Source organism: Narcine bancroftii, chromosome 1 (genome assembly GCF_036971445.1).
Source record: "Narcine bancroftii isolate sNarBan1 chromosome 1, sNarBan1.hap1, whole genome shotgun sequence".
In the NCBI taxonomy this organism is placed as follows: Eukaryota; Metazoa; Chordata; class Chondrichthyes; order Torpediniformes; family Narcinidae; genus Narcine; species Narcine bancroftii.
The window spans coordinates 300,678,917-300,691,172 of record NC_091469.1 but is presented as its reverse complement, the minus strand read 5'-3'; the positions used below and the strand labels follow the sequence as shown (position 1 = coordinate 300,691,172).

At 48.7% G+C, this 12,256-nt stretch overlaps 1 protein-coding gene across 11 annotated transcripts in view; it reads right to left on the bottom strand.

The window, feature by feature from the left end:
* Positions 1-9,692, bottom strand: part of cstpp1 (centriolar satellite-associated tubulin polyglutamylase complex regulator 1) — a 209,280-nt gene extending 199,588 nt beyond the window's left edge. For 8 of the 11 annotated variants that reach the window (XM_069905544.1, XM_069905536.1, XM_069905518.1 and 5 more), the window contains exon 1: positions 4,063-4,379. In XM_069905544.1, the coding sequence (XP_069761645.1) occupies positions 4,063-4,105 (43 nt within the window). In that variant the 5' untranslated portion in view covers positions 4,106-4,379. Of the gene's footprint in view, positions 1-4,062; positions 4,380-5,690; positions 5,900-9,651 lie in introns of those variants that run through there. The other 3 variants (XM_069905580.1, XM_069905570.1, XM_069905588.1) reach the window with 2 other exon arrangements.
* Between the last annotated feature and the right edge of the window lie 2,564 nt (positions 9,693-12,256).

The window sequence follows — 12,256 nt, the reverse complement described above, 5'->3', positions numbered from 1 at the left end:
TACTACTTTACTACTTTGGCTTGGCTTCGCGGACGAAGATTTATGGAGGGGGTAAAAAGTCCACGTCAGCTGCAGGCTCGTTTGTGGCTGACCAGTCCGATGCGGGACAGGCAGACACGATTGCAGCGGTTGCAAGGGAAAATTGGTTGGTTGGGGTTGGGTGTTGGGTTTTTCCTCCTTTGCCTTTTGTCAGTGAGGTGGGCTCTGCGGTCTTCTTCAAAGGAGGCTGCTGCCCGCCAAACTGTGAGGCGCCAAGATGCACGGTTTGAGGCGTTATCAGCCCACTGGCGGTGGTCAATGTGGCAGGCACCAAGAGATTTCTTTAGGCAGTCCTTGTACCTTTTCTTTGGTGCACCTCTGTCACGGTGGCCAGTGGAGAGCTCGCCATATAATACGATCTTGGGAAGGCGATGGTCCTCCATTCTGGAGACGTGACCCATCCAGCGCAGCTGGATCTTCAGCAGCGTGGACTCGATGCTGTCGACCTCTGCCATCTCGAGTACCTCGACGTTAGGGGTGTGAGCGCTCCAATGGATGTTGAGGATGGAGCGGAGACAACGCTGGTGGAAGCGTTCTAGGAGCCGTAGGTGGTGCCGGTAGAGGACCCATGATTCGGAGCCGAACAGGAGTGTGGGTATGACAACGGCTCTGTATACGCTTATCTTTGTGAGGTTTTTCAGTTGGTTGTTTTTCCAGACTCTTTTGTGTAGTCTTCCAAAGGCGCTATTTGCCTTGGCGAGTCTGTTGTCTATCTCATTGTCGATCCTTGCATCTGATGAAATGGTGCAGCCGAGATAGGTAAACTGGTTGACCGTTTTGAGTTTTGTGTGCCCGATGGAGATGTGGGGGGGCTGGTAGTCATGGTGGGGAGCTGGCTGATGGAGGACCTCAGTTTTCTTCAGGCTGACTTCCAGGCCAAACATTTTGGCAGTTTCCGCAAAGCAGGACGTCAAGCGCTGAAGAGCTGGCTCTGAATGGGCAACTAAAGCGGCATCATCTGCAAAGAGTAGTTCACGGACAAGTTTCTCTTGTGTCTTGGTGTGAGCTTGCAGGCGCCTCAGATTGAAGAGACTGCCATCCGTGCGGTACCGGATGTAAACAGCGTCTTCATTGTTGGGGTCTTTCATGGCTTGGTTCAGCATCATGCTGAAGAAGATTGAAAAGAGGGTTGGTGCGAGAACACAGCCTTGCTTCACGCCATTGTTAATGGAGAAGGGTTCAGAGAGCTCATTGCTGTATCTGACCCGACCTTGTTTCAGGCTTGAGTCCTTCATTAAGGTAGGAGAAAAATGTAGGCAGGCACCCGAACAAAATGGAGGGGGGGTTGGGAAGGGCAAGGGGGAGGAGTAAAGTCCCACAGGTAGCAGGTAATAGGTGGATAAGGGAGGGATGGAACACCAACAAACAATGGTAGGCAGCGGGAAGACTCTGTGAATGAAGAGGGAAGTGGGTAGAGAGCTGGAGGAATTGGGGCTGAGGGATGGGGAAGAGAGGGAGAATGGGGAGTAGGGTAGCAGAAACTGGAGAAGTCAGTGTTAATGCCAGCTGGTTGGAGAGTGCCCAGACAAAAAAAAGGTGTTGCTCCTCCAATTTACGGGTGGTCTTAGTTTGACAGTACATTAGGCCATGGACAGATATATCAGCATGGGAGTTGGGTGCAGAACTGAAATAGTTGGCCATTGGGATATCCATGTCACTGATGTGGACAGAATAAAGGTGTTCTGTGAAGCGATCTCCCAGTCTATGTCCAGCCTGAAATTATGGAAGTTGTTATTGACAACAATGCTATAAGGTGGCATCATCACCAATACCCAGTTTGGACAACTCTGCCCCAGATATCAACTTGGCCTTGACCAAAACATGCACCAAAGAGCTGAAACATAGAGTGAGTAGAGAGTGACTTCCTTTTATGTTCGACCACCTTGGTAAAATTTAAGTCAATGGGCATCAAATGGAAAACATTTAGTGGTTGGAAATATACCTCGACCAAAGGAAGATAGCTGTGAATCAACACAGACCCAGGTCATCTCTGCAGAAGTTCCTGTAAAGGTTAAAATCTTATTTTATGCCTATCCCTTTAAGGAATTTTTTTGTTGTTGTGTGTAGTGTTACCATAGTTACTGTGACATCCTATGTTACTTACTCATTCTTCAAAGAATCATGACAGAGGTCTAAGCTCAAGATACTTTTCTTTGAATTCATCTTATTTCATTTTAATCATCTTAATTTTGGTTTATTTTTAAAGTTGAATATTATTATCATTTTTTGCTTTGTTTACTCAAGTTATGAAAATCTCACTTTGAAGATATGCAAAATGTTAATTTGTTTTTTTTTCAACCACTTAAAGGCTACATAATTTGGGAAATACTAGAAAATAGAAAGTATCATCTATAGTTCCTCACAGAAGTGTCTCTCAAGACTGTCCCTGGGCCAAAGCAATAATATTTGTTCCATCATAAAAGCTCAGAAGTGGGGATGTTTATGAAAGATTTCACTATGTTTTGTTCCAATCACAACCTTAGCAAATGAATAGCAAGATTTTTTTTCAACATTCTGGCAAGGGCTGAGAAGAGGTAAGTAACATTGGCACTGCAAAATTGCCAGGCAATGACCAACAGTTATTCATGAACAGAGAAGACACCAAAGGCCATTACCTTCATCACTTCCAACCTATCCATATCATAAGGGTTACAATTAACCAGCCTCATATGATATTCTATGAATGTGACAATTGCAATGCCAGACATGATTTTTATGCTTTCCTTCACAGCTATTTTTATACAGAGGTTGATCTGACATAATCCACAAAGATAAGGTAGTAAGCAGGCCAGAGTTGGCAGCAACAAAACACCTGACCCACATTCCTGGACCCCTTCCTCTGCCTCTCTCCCCCAGCCCCTGCACCTCTTCTTCACCCAGCCCTTGCACTTCTTCCTGCCTCTGCAACTCCCTCCTACCTTTTGAGCTCTGCATCTCTGCACCCCCTCTCCATGCTTCCCTCACCCCTCCCACCACTGCCTCCTTCTCCTCCCATATCCTCTCCATTCCACCATGTCCCTCCTCCGTCACCCTCCTCCCTCCAAATCTCCCCCTGCAACTCTGTTCTTCCTCACTATCTCCCTTTGCATCTCCCTCCTTCCCTTTCCTCCCTCACCGCCTCCTTCTGCCTCCCCCCGCATCCTCCTTCTGCCTCTCCCCGCATCCTCCTTCTGCCTCTCCCCGCATCCTCCTTCTGCCTCCCGCCCGCATCCTCCTTCTGCCTCTCCCCCCGCATCCTCCTTCTGCCTCTCCCCCCGCATCCTCCTTCTGCCTCTCCCCCCGCATCCTCCTTCTGCCTCTCCCCCCGCATCCTCCTTCTGCCTCTCCCCCCGCATCCTCCTTCTGCCTCTCTCCCCGCATCCTCCTTCTGCCTCTCCCCCCCGCATCCTCCTCCTGCCTCTCTCCCCGCCTTCTCCTCCTGCCTCTCTCCCCGCCTTCTCCTCCTGCCTCTCTCCCCGCCTTCTCCTCCTGCCTCTCTCCCCGCCTTCTCCTCCTGCATCTCTCCCCGCCTTCTCCTCCTGCATCTCTCCCTGCATCCCTCCCCGCATTCTCCTCCTGCAACCCCCCCCACATCTTCCTTCTGCATCTCTCTCTACATCCTCCTCCTGCATCTCTCCAGCATCTTCCTTCTGCATCTCTCTCTACATCCTCCTTCTGCATCACCCCTGAATCCTCCTTTTGCATCACCCCCCCCTGCATCCCCCCCTCCTGCATCCCCCCCTCCTGCATCCCCCCCTCCTGCATCCCCCCCTCCTGCATCCCCCCCTCCTGCATCCCCCCCCTCTTGCATCCCCCCCCTCTTGCATCCCCCCCCTCTTGCATCCCCCCCCCTCTTGCATCCCCCCCCCCTCTTGCATTCCCCCCCCTCTTGCATCCCCCCCCCCTCTTGCATCCCCCCCCCTCTTGCATCCCCCCCCCTCTTGCATCCCCCCCTCCTGCATCCCGCTCCAGCCTCTGCCCCCCGACTTGGAGCGGTTCGCACTGAAATCAACCGGGGCATGTGACACCCCTGCCCCAACTCACTGAGATACTCTTCAGCTGACAGCGCGAACCGGTCCACACTCATCCTCCCTGCACTCTGTCCAGAAAGGACACCGGGACGGAGACCAGCTGCAGCGCTTCACCAAAACAACCCCGCGTCCTTGTGCAGCTTGTTAGCTCTGGTTTCCATAACAGCAGCTTTCCGGAAAGGTGCTGCTCCAAATAATGACCGTCTTAATGTAATCGGTTTAGTGGTTTGGTTCCGGAATCTGTACTGTCCATTGCTAGAGTTGGGCATGAATTAATCCAAGAAAAATGCAAATATTGAATGGCGTCGCAAGCTTCAGTGCAGGAAAGCATTGCTATGAACAGAGAAAGTGAACAGAGATAAACTGGCTTCCAGGAAAACCTAAGATTACTGGAAGGAGCTGTAAAAGATAATGTTGGCAAAGTCACTGAGATATATCAAAGTGTCCAATCTTGTTAGTTCCAAGGTCACTGTGACTGCTGAGGGCAGCTTACATTGATGTGACATAACCTGCTCACTGCCACATGAATGGCTCATGATGTTGAGCCCAATGACTGTGTCCATCTCTTTTTGTGGTGTACTGATAGGTTTTCCTCCATTGTATAGCCTCTACCAGTTACTGTATATATGAGGCTGGCACACCCACTAATGACTCATCCCTTCAGTCTTTGCCCTGGCCAGAAAGGTGGCGTTACCTCCCCTTTTCCAGCAGTCCTGTACCTGGATCCGGGCAGCCAAAGTCTTGTGTGCATTAAAGCCTATTGTTCCTGCAGCCGAAGACTCTGTGGTCATTGATAGAGCCTATCACGTGGTACTGTCAATAACTAGGAACAATGGCCATTTTTTTTAACAATATAGTCCTTTCAATGTGCCCTCCAAATCCAGGCAAGTCCAGGTGAACATATCAGTTTGTATTAGATTACACGGGATCAGACAGCACACCTTGAGAGGGCTGGTGGGCCAAGGAGCCAGTGAAACTGGGGGAGGAAATGATTGGTGAATATTTGGGTTTTCGTGTTTAATATTTTCTAAAAGTAGAACACGAAAGTCTGCAGACAACGTGGTTGAAATAAAAACACGATGCGTCCTGATATTCAAGTAGACTGGAAATCTAATCTCCATTTTGGCTCCATTAAACATGATTGAAGCACTGAGATGTGCGACAGTAAGGAAAAGGGGACTAGTGTCAGGAAACTTCTGCTTTTTTTTTAAAAAACAGGAAATTATATACGTGATATTGAAAGGAAGTGACTTTAAAGAGATAACCATATAATGAAATTGTAAAATCACCAAAATGGCAAATGGAGTTTAATCTAGACAAGTTTAAGGTTTTGTACTTTGGGAGATCAAATGTAAGGGGACACTATGCAGTCAGTGTCTTGTCTCTTAGAAGCACTGATGTCAAGAGAAATCTGTGGGTTCAGATCTATAAGTTCTTGCAAATGGGGCTCAAATAGACAGGGTGTTAAAGAAGGTGCCTGGTTCTCTTTCCCTCATTGGGTAGAGCTTGGAGTATAAAAGTCAAGTTGTAGTTATATAAAACTTTAGTTAGGCTGCACTTGGAATAATGTGTGCAGTTCTGGTCACTCCATTACAAAAAGGATGTGGAAGCTTTGGTAAACGTACAACAGAAGAGATTTACCAGGATTAGAGGGTGTGGAGGACTGAGCAGCTGCACAGCTGGACAGGCAAAATTGCCGTTCCGAGTGGCTGGCACAGAATGGTGCAGGGTCCCCTTCTTTGCCCAGGAGAAGTCCACCTTTGCAGACCTGTTTGGGTTGACGAAGTGCGTTGCTTCCCTGCTGGCATGTTGCCAGAGAGACAATGACTCTGCAGCGTGCTAACTTCACTCCCCTTTGTGAGGCACGCGATTGTTTAAAATTTAAAAAAAAAAACAGTTGGTAGTTACTCTTTTCTGGTAGCTGTGTTTCTTGAGCTCTACAGTTAGGCCCCCTAAATTGGTGACCCCGACAGGTCCTCAACGTCTTTTCAGCCCCAACAGTGAGAAAGCCTGCAGAATGGATGCCACTACTGCACTGCATGTGGTGGCTGTGTTACTGCTCACCTTCTGGCCACGTCCATGATTCCAGCAGGCTGAGGCCCAGTTCCACATTAGGAACAGAACAAATTAAGCCACCAAATTCTGGCATGTAGTTGCTGCATTAGATGAAGATTCTGCTACCAATGTAGATAATTTTATCAACAACCCACCCGAGGAGGATCAATACAGTGCTTTTAAGGCACACCTCCTTGCGACTTTTGACATGTCTGACCTTGAAAGAGGCTCACGCTTACTCCACCTCAACGATTTGGGGAACAGAGGGCCATCAAAACTGATAAATGAAATGCTTGTGTTAGCAGACAGCCATTTCAACTGCTTAATGTTCAAGGCAGCTTTCTTGGAATGGCTCCCTTGTGACATCGCCTTGCTACTCTCTTCTGCTGACTTCTCCAAACCAAGGGAAGTGGCGAGGGAGGCAACAGACTTCACAGAGGACCGCAGCCTCCCGTGGCAAAGTTTCAACAGGTTGACTTCCAGCAAAACAACAATGCCAACCGCCACTGATAGCCTCGGATGTTGGTGACCAGACTGGCCTGGTCCTCTTATGAGCAAGAATCTCAAGTGCCTCAAGCTGACTTGCATACCATCAATGGCACTACAATTGGCAGTTATGGTACCAAGTCGATATAACTGGTATTAGGCGACACCCCTTACCACTGGACTTTCACGCTAGCGGCCATAGGACAGCCTATTTTGGGGGTGGACATCCTTAGGGCACATGATTTTTTGGTAGATGTGAAAGGACGCTGTTTGGTCCATATCACAGCCTTCCACACATGCCCATTTTCTTCAGGTCATCGGCTGGCAACACTGCTATGTGAGCAAACACTCGCTACCAATGATTTTGCAAACTTATTTGCAGTTTCCTGAACTACTTTCATCAGGTTTCCATTTATTCTCTCCATATCATGGAGTTCAGCACTACATAACCACTATGGGCCCTCCCCTACATTCCAAGGCACAAAGACTTCCCTCTGACCAGTTACTGTAGGCCAAAAAAGAGTTCAAAACTATGGAGGAACTAGGCATCATCTGAAGGTCTGATAGTCCTTATGCATCGTCACTCCTTTTGGTGCCCAAAGTATCCGGTGGCTGAATACCTTATGGAGATTACTGATGCTTCAATGCCGCAACTGTGCTGGATAGGTATCCAATACCACGCATTCAAGATTTCACCACCAACCTCCATGGCAAACATATCTTCTCAAAGGTAAACTTAGTAAAAGGTTATCACCAAATCCATGTCCACCCTGAGGACATCCATAAAATGGCCATTATTACTCCATTTGGTCTATTTGAGTTCCTGAGGATGCCTTTTGGCCTTAAGAACATGGCTCAGATGTTACAAAAATTTATGGACGCTGTCACAAAAGATTTGTCTTTCCTTTTCATCTACCTCGATGACATCTTAGTCAACACAAGAGCACAGACAACACCTGCAACAATTGTTCCAGAGGCTTCGGGATTTCGGCCTTTCTATCAATCTTGCAAAGTGTGCATTTGGCAAACACACAATTGACTTTTTGGGTCACAGGATTTCGAATGCAGGCACAACCCCGCTTCCAGACAAAGTATCAGCCATTCAGGCCTTCCCAAAGCCCACGACAGCTGAAGGGCTACAAGAATTCCTGGAAATGGTTAACTTTTATAACGGGTTCATCCCAGCAGCTGCCAGGAACATGAAGCCCTTTTTCCACATCCTCACCGACAAACCTAAAAAAATCTTCTCTGGACTGCAAAGGCCACAGAAGCATTTGACAAAGCAAAACAGACACTTTCAAAGGTAACCATGATGGGGCACCCCCATATGCACTCCCAGTTTGCACTCACATTAGACATATCGGACATCGCCGTGGGGGCAGTCCTAGAACAGAAAATCGGGTCACTGGAAACCCCTGGCATTTTTCAGCTGTCACCTAAGCCTGTCCAAATTAAAGTACAGTGTTTTCGACCAGGAGTTGTTAGCGCTTTATCTGGCCATCAAACATTTCAGATATTTTCTCGAGGGCAGGCATTCTACTGTGTTTATTAGCCATAAGCCTCTAACGTTTGCCCTTGCCAAGATTACGGATCCCTGGTTGGCGCGTCAACAGAGGCATCTAGCCTATATTTCTGAATTTACCTCTGATGTGCGGCATTTATCCAGTAAAGACAATGTTGTATCTGATGCCTTGTCCAGGACAGAGGTCAATGTGATTACAGGAGGGCTGGATCTCTGGGCTCTCGCAATAGCCCAATGAAAGGACCAGGATATACAAGCTTTCCATACAGCTAATACAGACCTGCTCTTAGTCAACATTCCATTGGGCCCGACCAGGTGAACATACTTTTGATATTTCAACCGGCCACCCACGACCAATCATCCCAATGTCTTGGCAGAGGAAACTTTTTGACTACATTCTCAGCCTGTCCCATCCGTCTGCACAACCGTAAAGCTTATGTCCTCAAGATATATCTGGCATGGCTTAAGGAAGCAGGTCACTCATTGGGCATGAACATGCCTCTCCTGCCAGGCAGCTAAGGTCCAACAGCACACCCGAGCACCGCTTCAACAATTTCCACCTACGACTCAAAGGTTTCAGCCTGTACACATAGACATTATTGGCTCGCTGCCCGTGTCCAGAGGTCAACAGTATATACTAACAATGGTTGACCATTTTACCTGCTGGCCGGAAGCTACACTAATGATGGACATCACGGCTGAAATGTGTGCTCGGACTTTTCTCTCGACCTGGGTTGCTCGATTTGGAGTACCAGTCCATCGAACCTCTGACAGGGAAACTCAGTTTACTTCAACCTTGTGGACAAACCTGGTGAGACTTTGCAGTATGCAATTGCACCACATTACGGCGTACCATCCACAAGCTAATGGGCTGATGGAACGTTTCCACCAGCAACTGAAACAAGCCTTGCGGGCAAGACTTAAACGGCCTCAGTGGGCAGATGAGTTACTGTGGGTGCTGTTGGGCATTAAAACAGCACTTAAGGATGACCTGTAGACCTCTTCAGCAGAATCAGTTTACCGCACTCCACTCCAAGTACCGGCAGATATCACTCCTTCTTCCACCAAAGGTAGAATTACAAGAACTAAAAAACAAGATGGGTTCCCTGGCTCTGGTTCCAGCAACTTGTCATGGATCAGCACCTACACACATTCCTGCTGCTCTCAACTCTACTTCTTATGCCCTTGTTCTATGTCCATCCCACGCTACACTCCTGCAGCCACCTTACGAGGGGCCTTATAAAGTGCTGCAGCACAATGGATCTCCGGTGCTATTGAACATCGGTGGTCGACCAGAACTTTTTACACTAGACAGACTGAAGCCTGAACACGTGGACATTGATGAACCTGTGCATGTCCCACCTCCCGTGCTGGGGACACCCTCCTAAAATACCCAATGTTCTGATGTTGCAGCCGTGCAACGATTCTGGGGGGTTGATGTGGCAGACCAAGCAGCTGCACAGCTGGACAGGCATAATCACCACACCGAGCAGCCAGCAGAGGAATGGTGCAGCCCAGGAGAATCCTGCCTTTGCAGACCTGCATGGGTTGATGAAGTGCATTGCTTCCCTGCTGGCATGTTGCCAGAGAGACAATGACTCTGCAATGCACTAACTTCACTCCCCTTTGTGAGGTGTGCTGACATCGATCTCCTTTATGAAGCGCGCTGGCATCACTCCCCTTTGTGAGGCGCGCTGTGTTTCTTGAGCTCTGCAGTTAGTTCCACTAAAAGGGCATGAATGATAACAAGAGGTTGGACAAAGCATTAGAGGCTGAGGGGCCACCTGATAGAAGTTTGAAAATTATGAAAGATATTGATTGAGTAGACAATCAAAATCTTTTTCCCAGGGTAAAATTTTTTATAAACTTAAGGATATGCATTTAAGGTGAGGGAAGGCTGTGTTCAGTGTTCAAACGAGATATGCTGGGCAAGTGTGGTTTTTTTTTTTGTTTTTGTTTTTTTTTTACTTTACACAGAGTAATCAGTACCTGACTGCCAGGAATTGAGGTGAAAACAGTTACAATAGTAACATTTGAGAGGTTTCTAGACAGACAAATAAATATGCAGGGAATAGAGGGAATCGCATCAGGAGCAAGCAGCAAAATTCTAGTTTAAATTGAGCATCTTGTTTGACACAGATTTGTGGGCTGAAAGGTCTGTTCCTGTACTGCTCAGTGTTCTATGTTAACTAAAATGAAAGTGCAGGAGAATGACGAGTGCATTTTCAAATTCATAAAATGACAAAGTTGGGGCGACATTAAAATCTTCCACCAAAGGATAACCATCTATTGAAAATGAATGGAGGAAAACACGAAAGTCTGCAAATACCGTGACTGAAGTAAAAACACAATGCTCGATAAATTCAGCAGCATACTTTATATAGCACAGATAAAGACACATAACTAACGTTTTGGGATTGAGCCCTCCATGAAGGTGTGAAAGAATAAGTTTAACCACAATGACACCACAATGGAATATATTGTAAAAACAGGAATCACCTGCTGTGAGAATCTCATGTGAAACTTGTAGGGTCTCATACAGACCACTGTCCAAAGGTGTATAAAAATGAGATGGATACATTGTATGCTTTCAGTGGGTCTCAGTGTAGATCACACATGTCAAACTCTGGCCCGCGGGCCAAATTTGGCCCGCGATATAATTATATTTGGGCCGCAAGATCATATCAAAAATGTATTAGAGGTGGCCCGCTGGCCGCCGCGCCAGTATAGCGCATGCACAGTAACCGCTGTGTCCCAGGGTGAGAGAGAGAGAGAAAAATCCTGGTCCTTGAAAAGTAGTGGTGGGTGGTTTTATAAACACGCTGTCATGTCCCCCCGCCCACCCCCCCCCTCCCGCCCATCCCCCACCGCAGCGCGGCCTGGCCGGTGTCAGGGGAAGCCAAGGCCGCTTCCCAGCTCCCGGAACCCTAGTGGCACAGCGTTTCTTGGAGCTGCAGATGGAGTCGGGACGCCAGAGGGAAGATTGGGGCTCCCCGCTGGGCGATGGGGGCGCCGGCCGCCTTGCACCTTCCCACCGGACCAGCAGCGGATGCCCGGAGTACATGTGGAGAGCGAGGCTGGTCGGGCAGGTAGGGTGGAACCCCCCGCCAATCTCGGGAGTGGCGTGGGCTGGATCGGGATTAGCCGCGCTCACCTGCTCCTCCACCGCTGACCGGGATCCCAGCGCGGTCCTGAGCGCGGAGACTGCCCTGGAAAGGTCCTGGGACACCGGCACGGAAAGAAAAGGGGGTCCGGGAGAAACTCATCAGGTCAAAGGGGGGTACGAGAGAAACTCAGCAGGTCAAGGGGGAGGGGTCCGGGAGAAACTCAGAAGGTCAAGGGGAGGGGATCCGGGAGAAACTCAGCAGGTCAAGGGAGGTCCGGGAGAAACTCAGCAGGTCAAGGGAGGTCCGGGAGAAACTCAGCAGGTCAAGGGGGTTCCGGGAGAAACTCAGCAGGTCAAGGGGGGTCCGGCAGAAACTCAGCAGGTCAAGGGGGGTCCGGCAGAAACTCAGCAGGTCAAGGGGGGTCCGGCAGAAACTCAGCAGGTCAAGGGGGGTCCGGCAGAAACTCAGCAGGTCAAGGGGGGTCCGGGAAAAACTCAGCAGGTCAAGGGGGGGTTCGGCAGAAACTCAGGGGGGGCCTGACCTCGCCAGGACCGTTGCCCACTCCCCCTCCCTGCTGCAGGCCGACCCGCGACTCACGGTGACGGGGCCGCTGATCCGCCGAGATGCCGCCCTGCAGCGAGAGCTGATGCCCCCGCACTGTCGTTGTCCAACCCGATCGCCAGCAAACACCGCCCTCCCGCACACAGGCCTGAGTAAGTATTATGAACTTTAATCTCAGGATAAAACGATCTTCCAATAGTTTCATGTCACAGTGATAAATATATTCCTGGTTAAAAATGGTCCTGCTCCTGGATACAAGCTCATTAGGCATAAAACTTGAAAAGTGTGTAAATCAAAGGATATCTGTACCAATGGAAAAAGGGCATGGCAAATAACCCTGCTAGAGTTCATGCCCACAATCAGTCACCCATTTGATTGTTTCAGGAATCATGTTATTCTCCCACTTTCTCAATAGCCCTCAGATTTTACTATTCGACAGCACACTAGCAACATTTGACAAATCCTCTATATAGAAA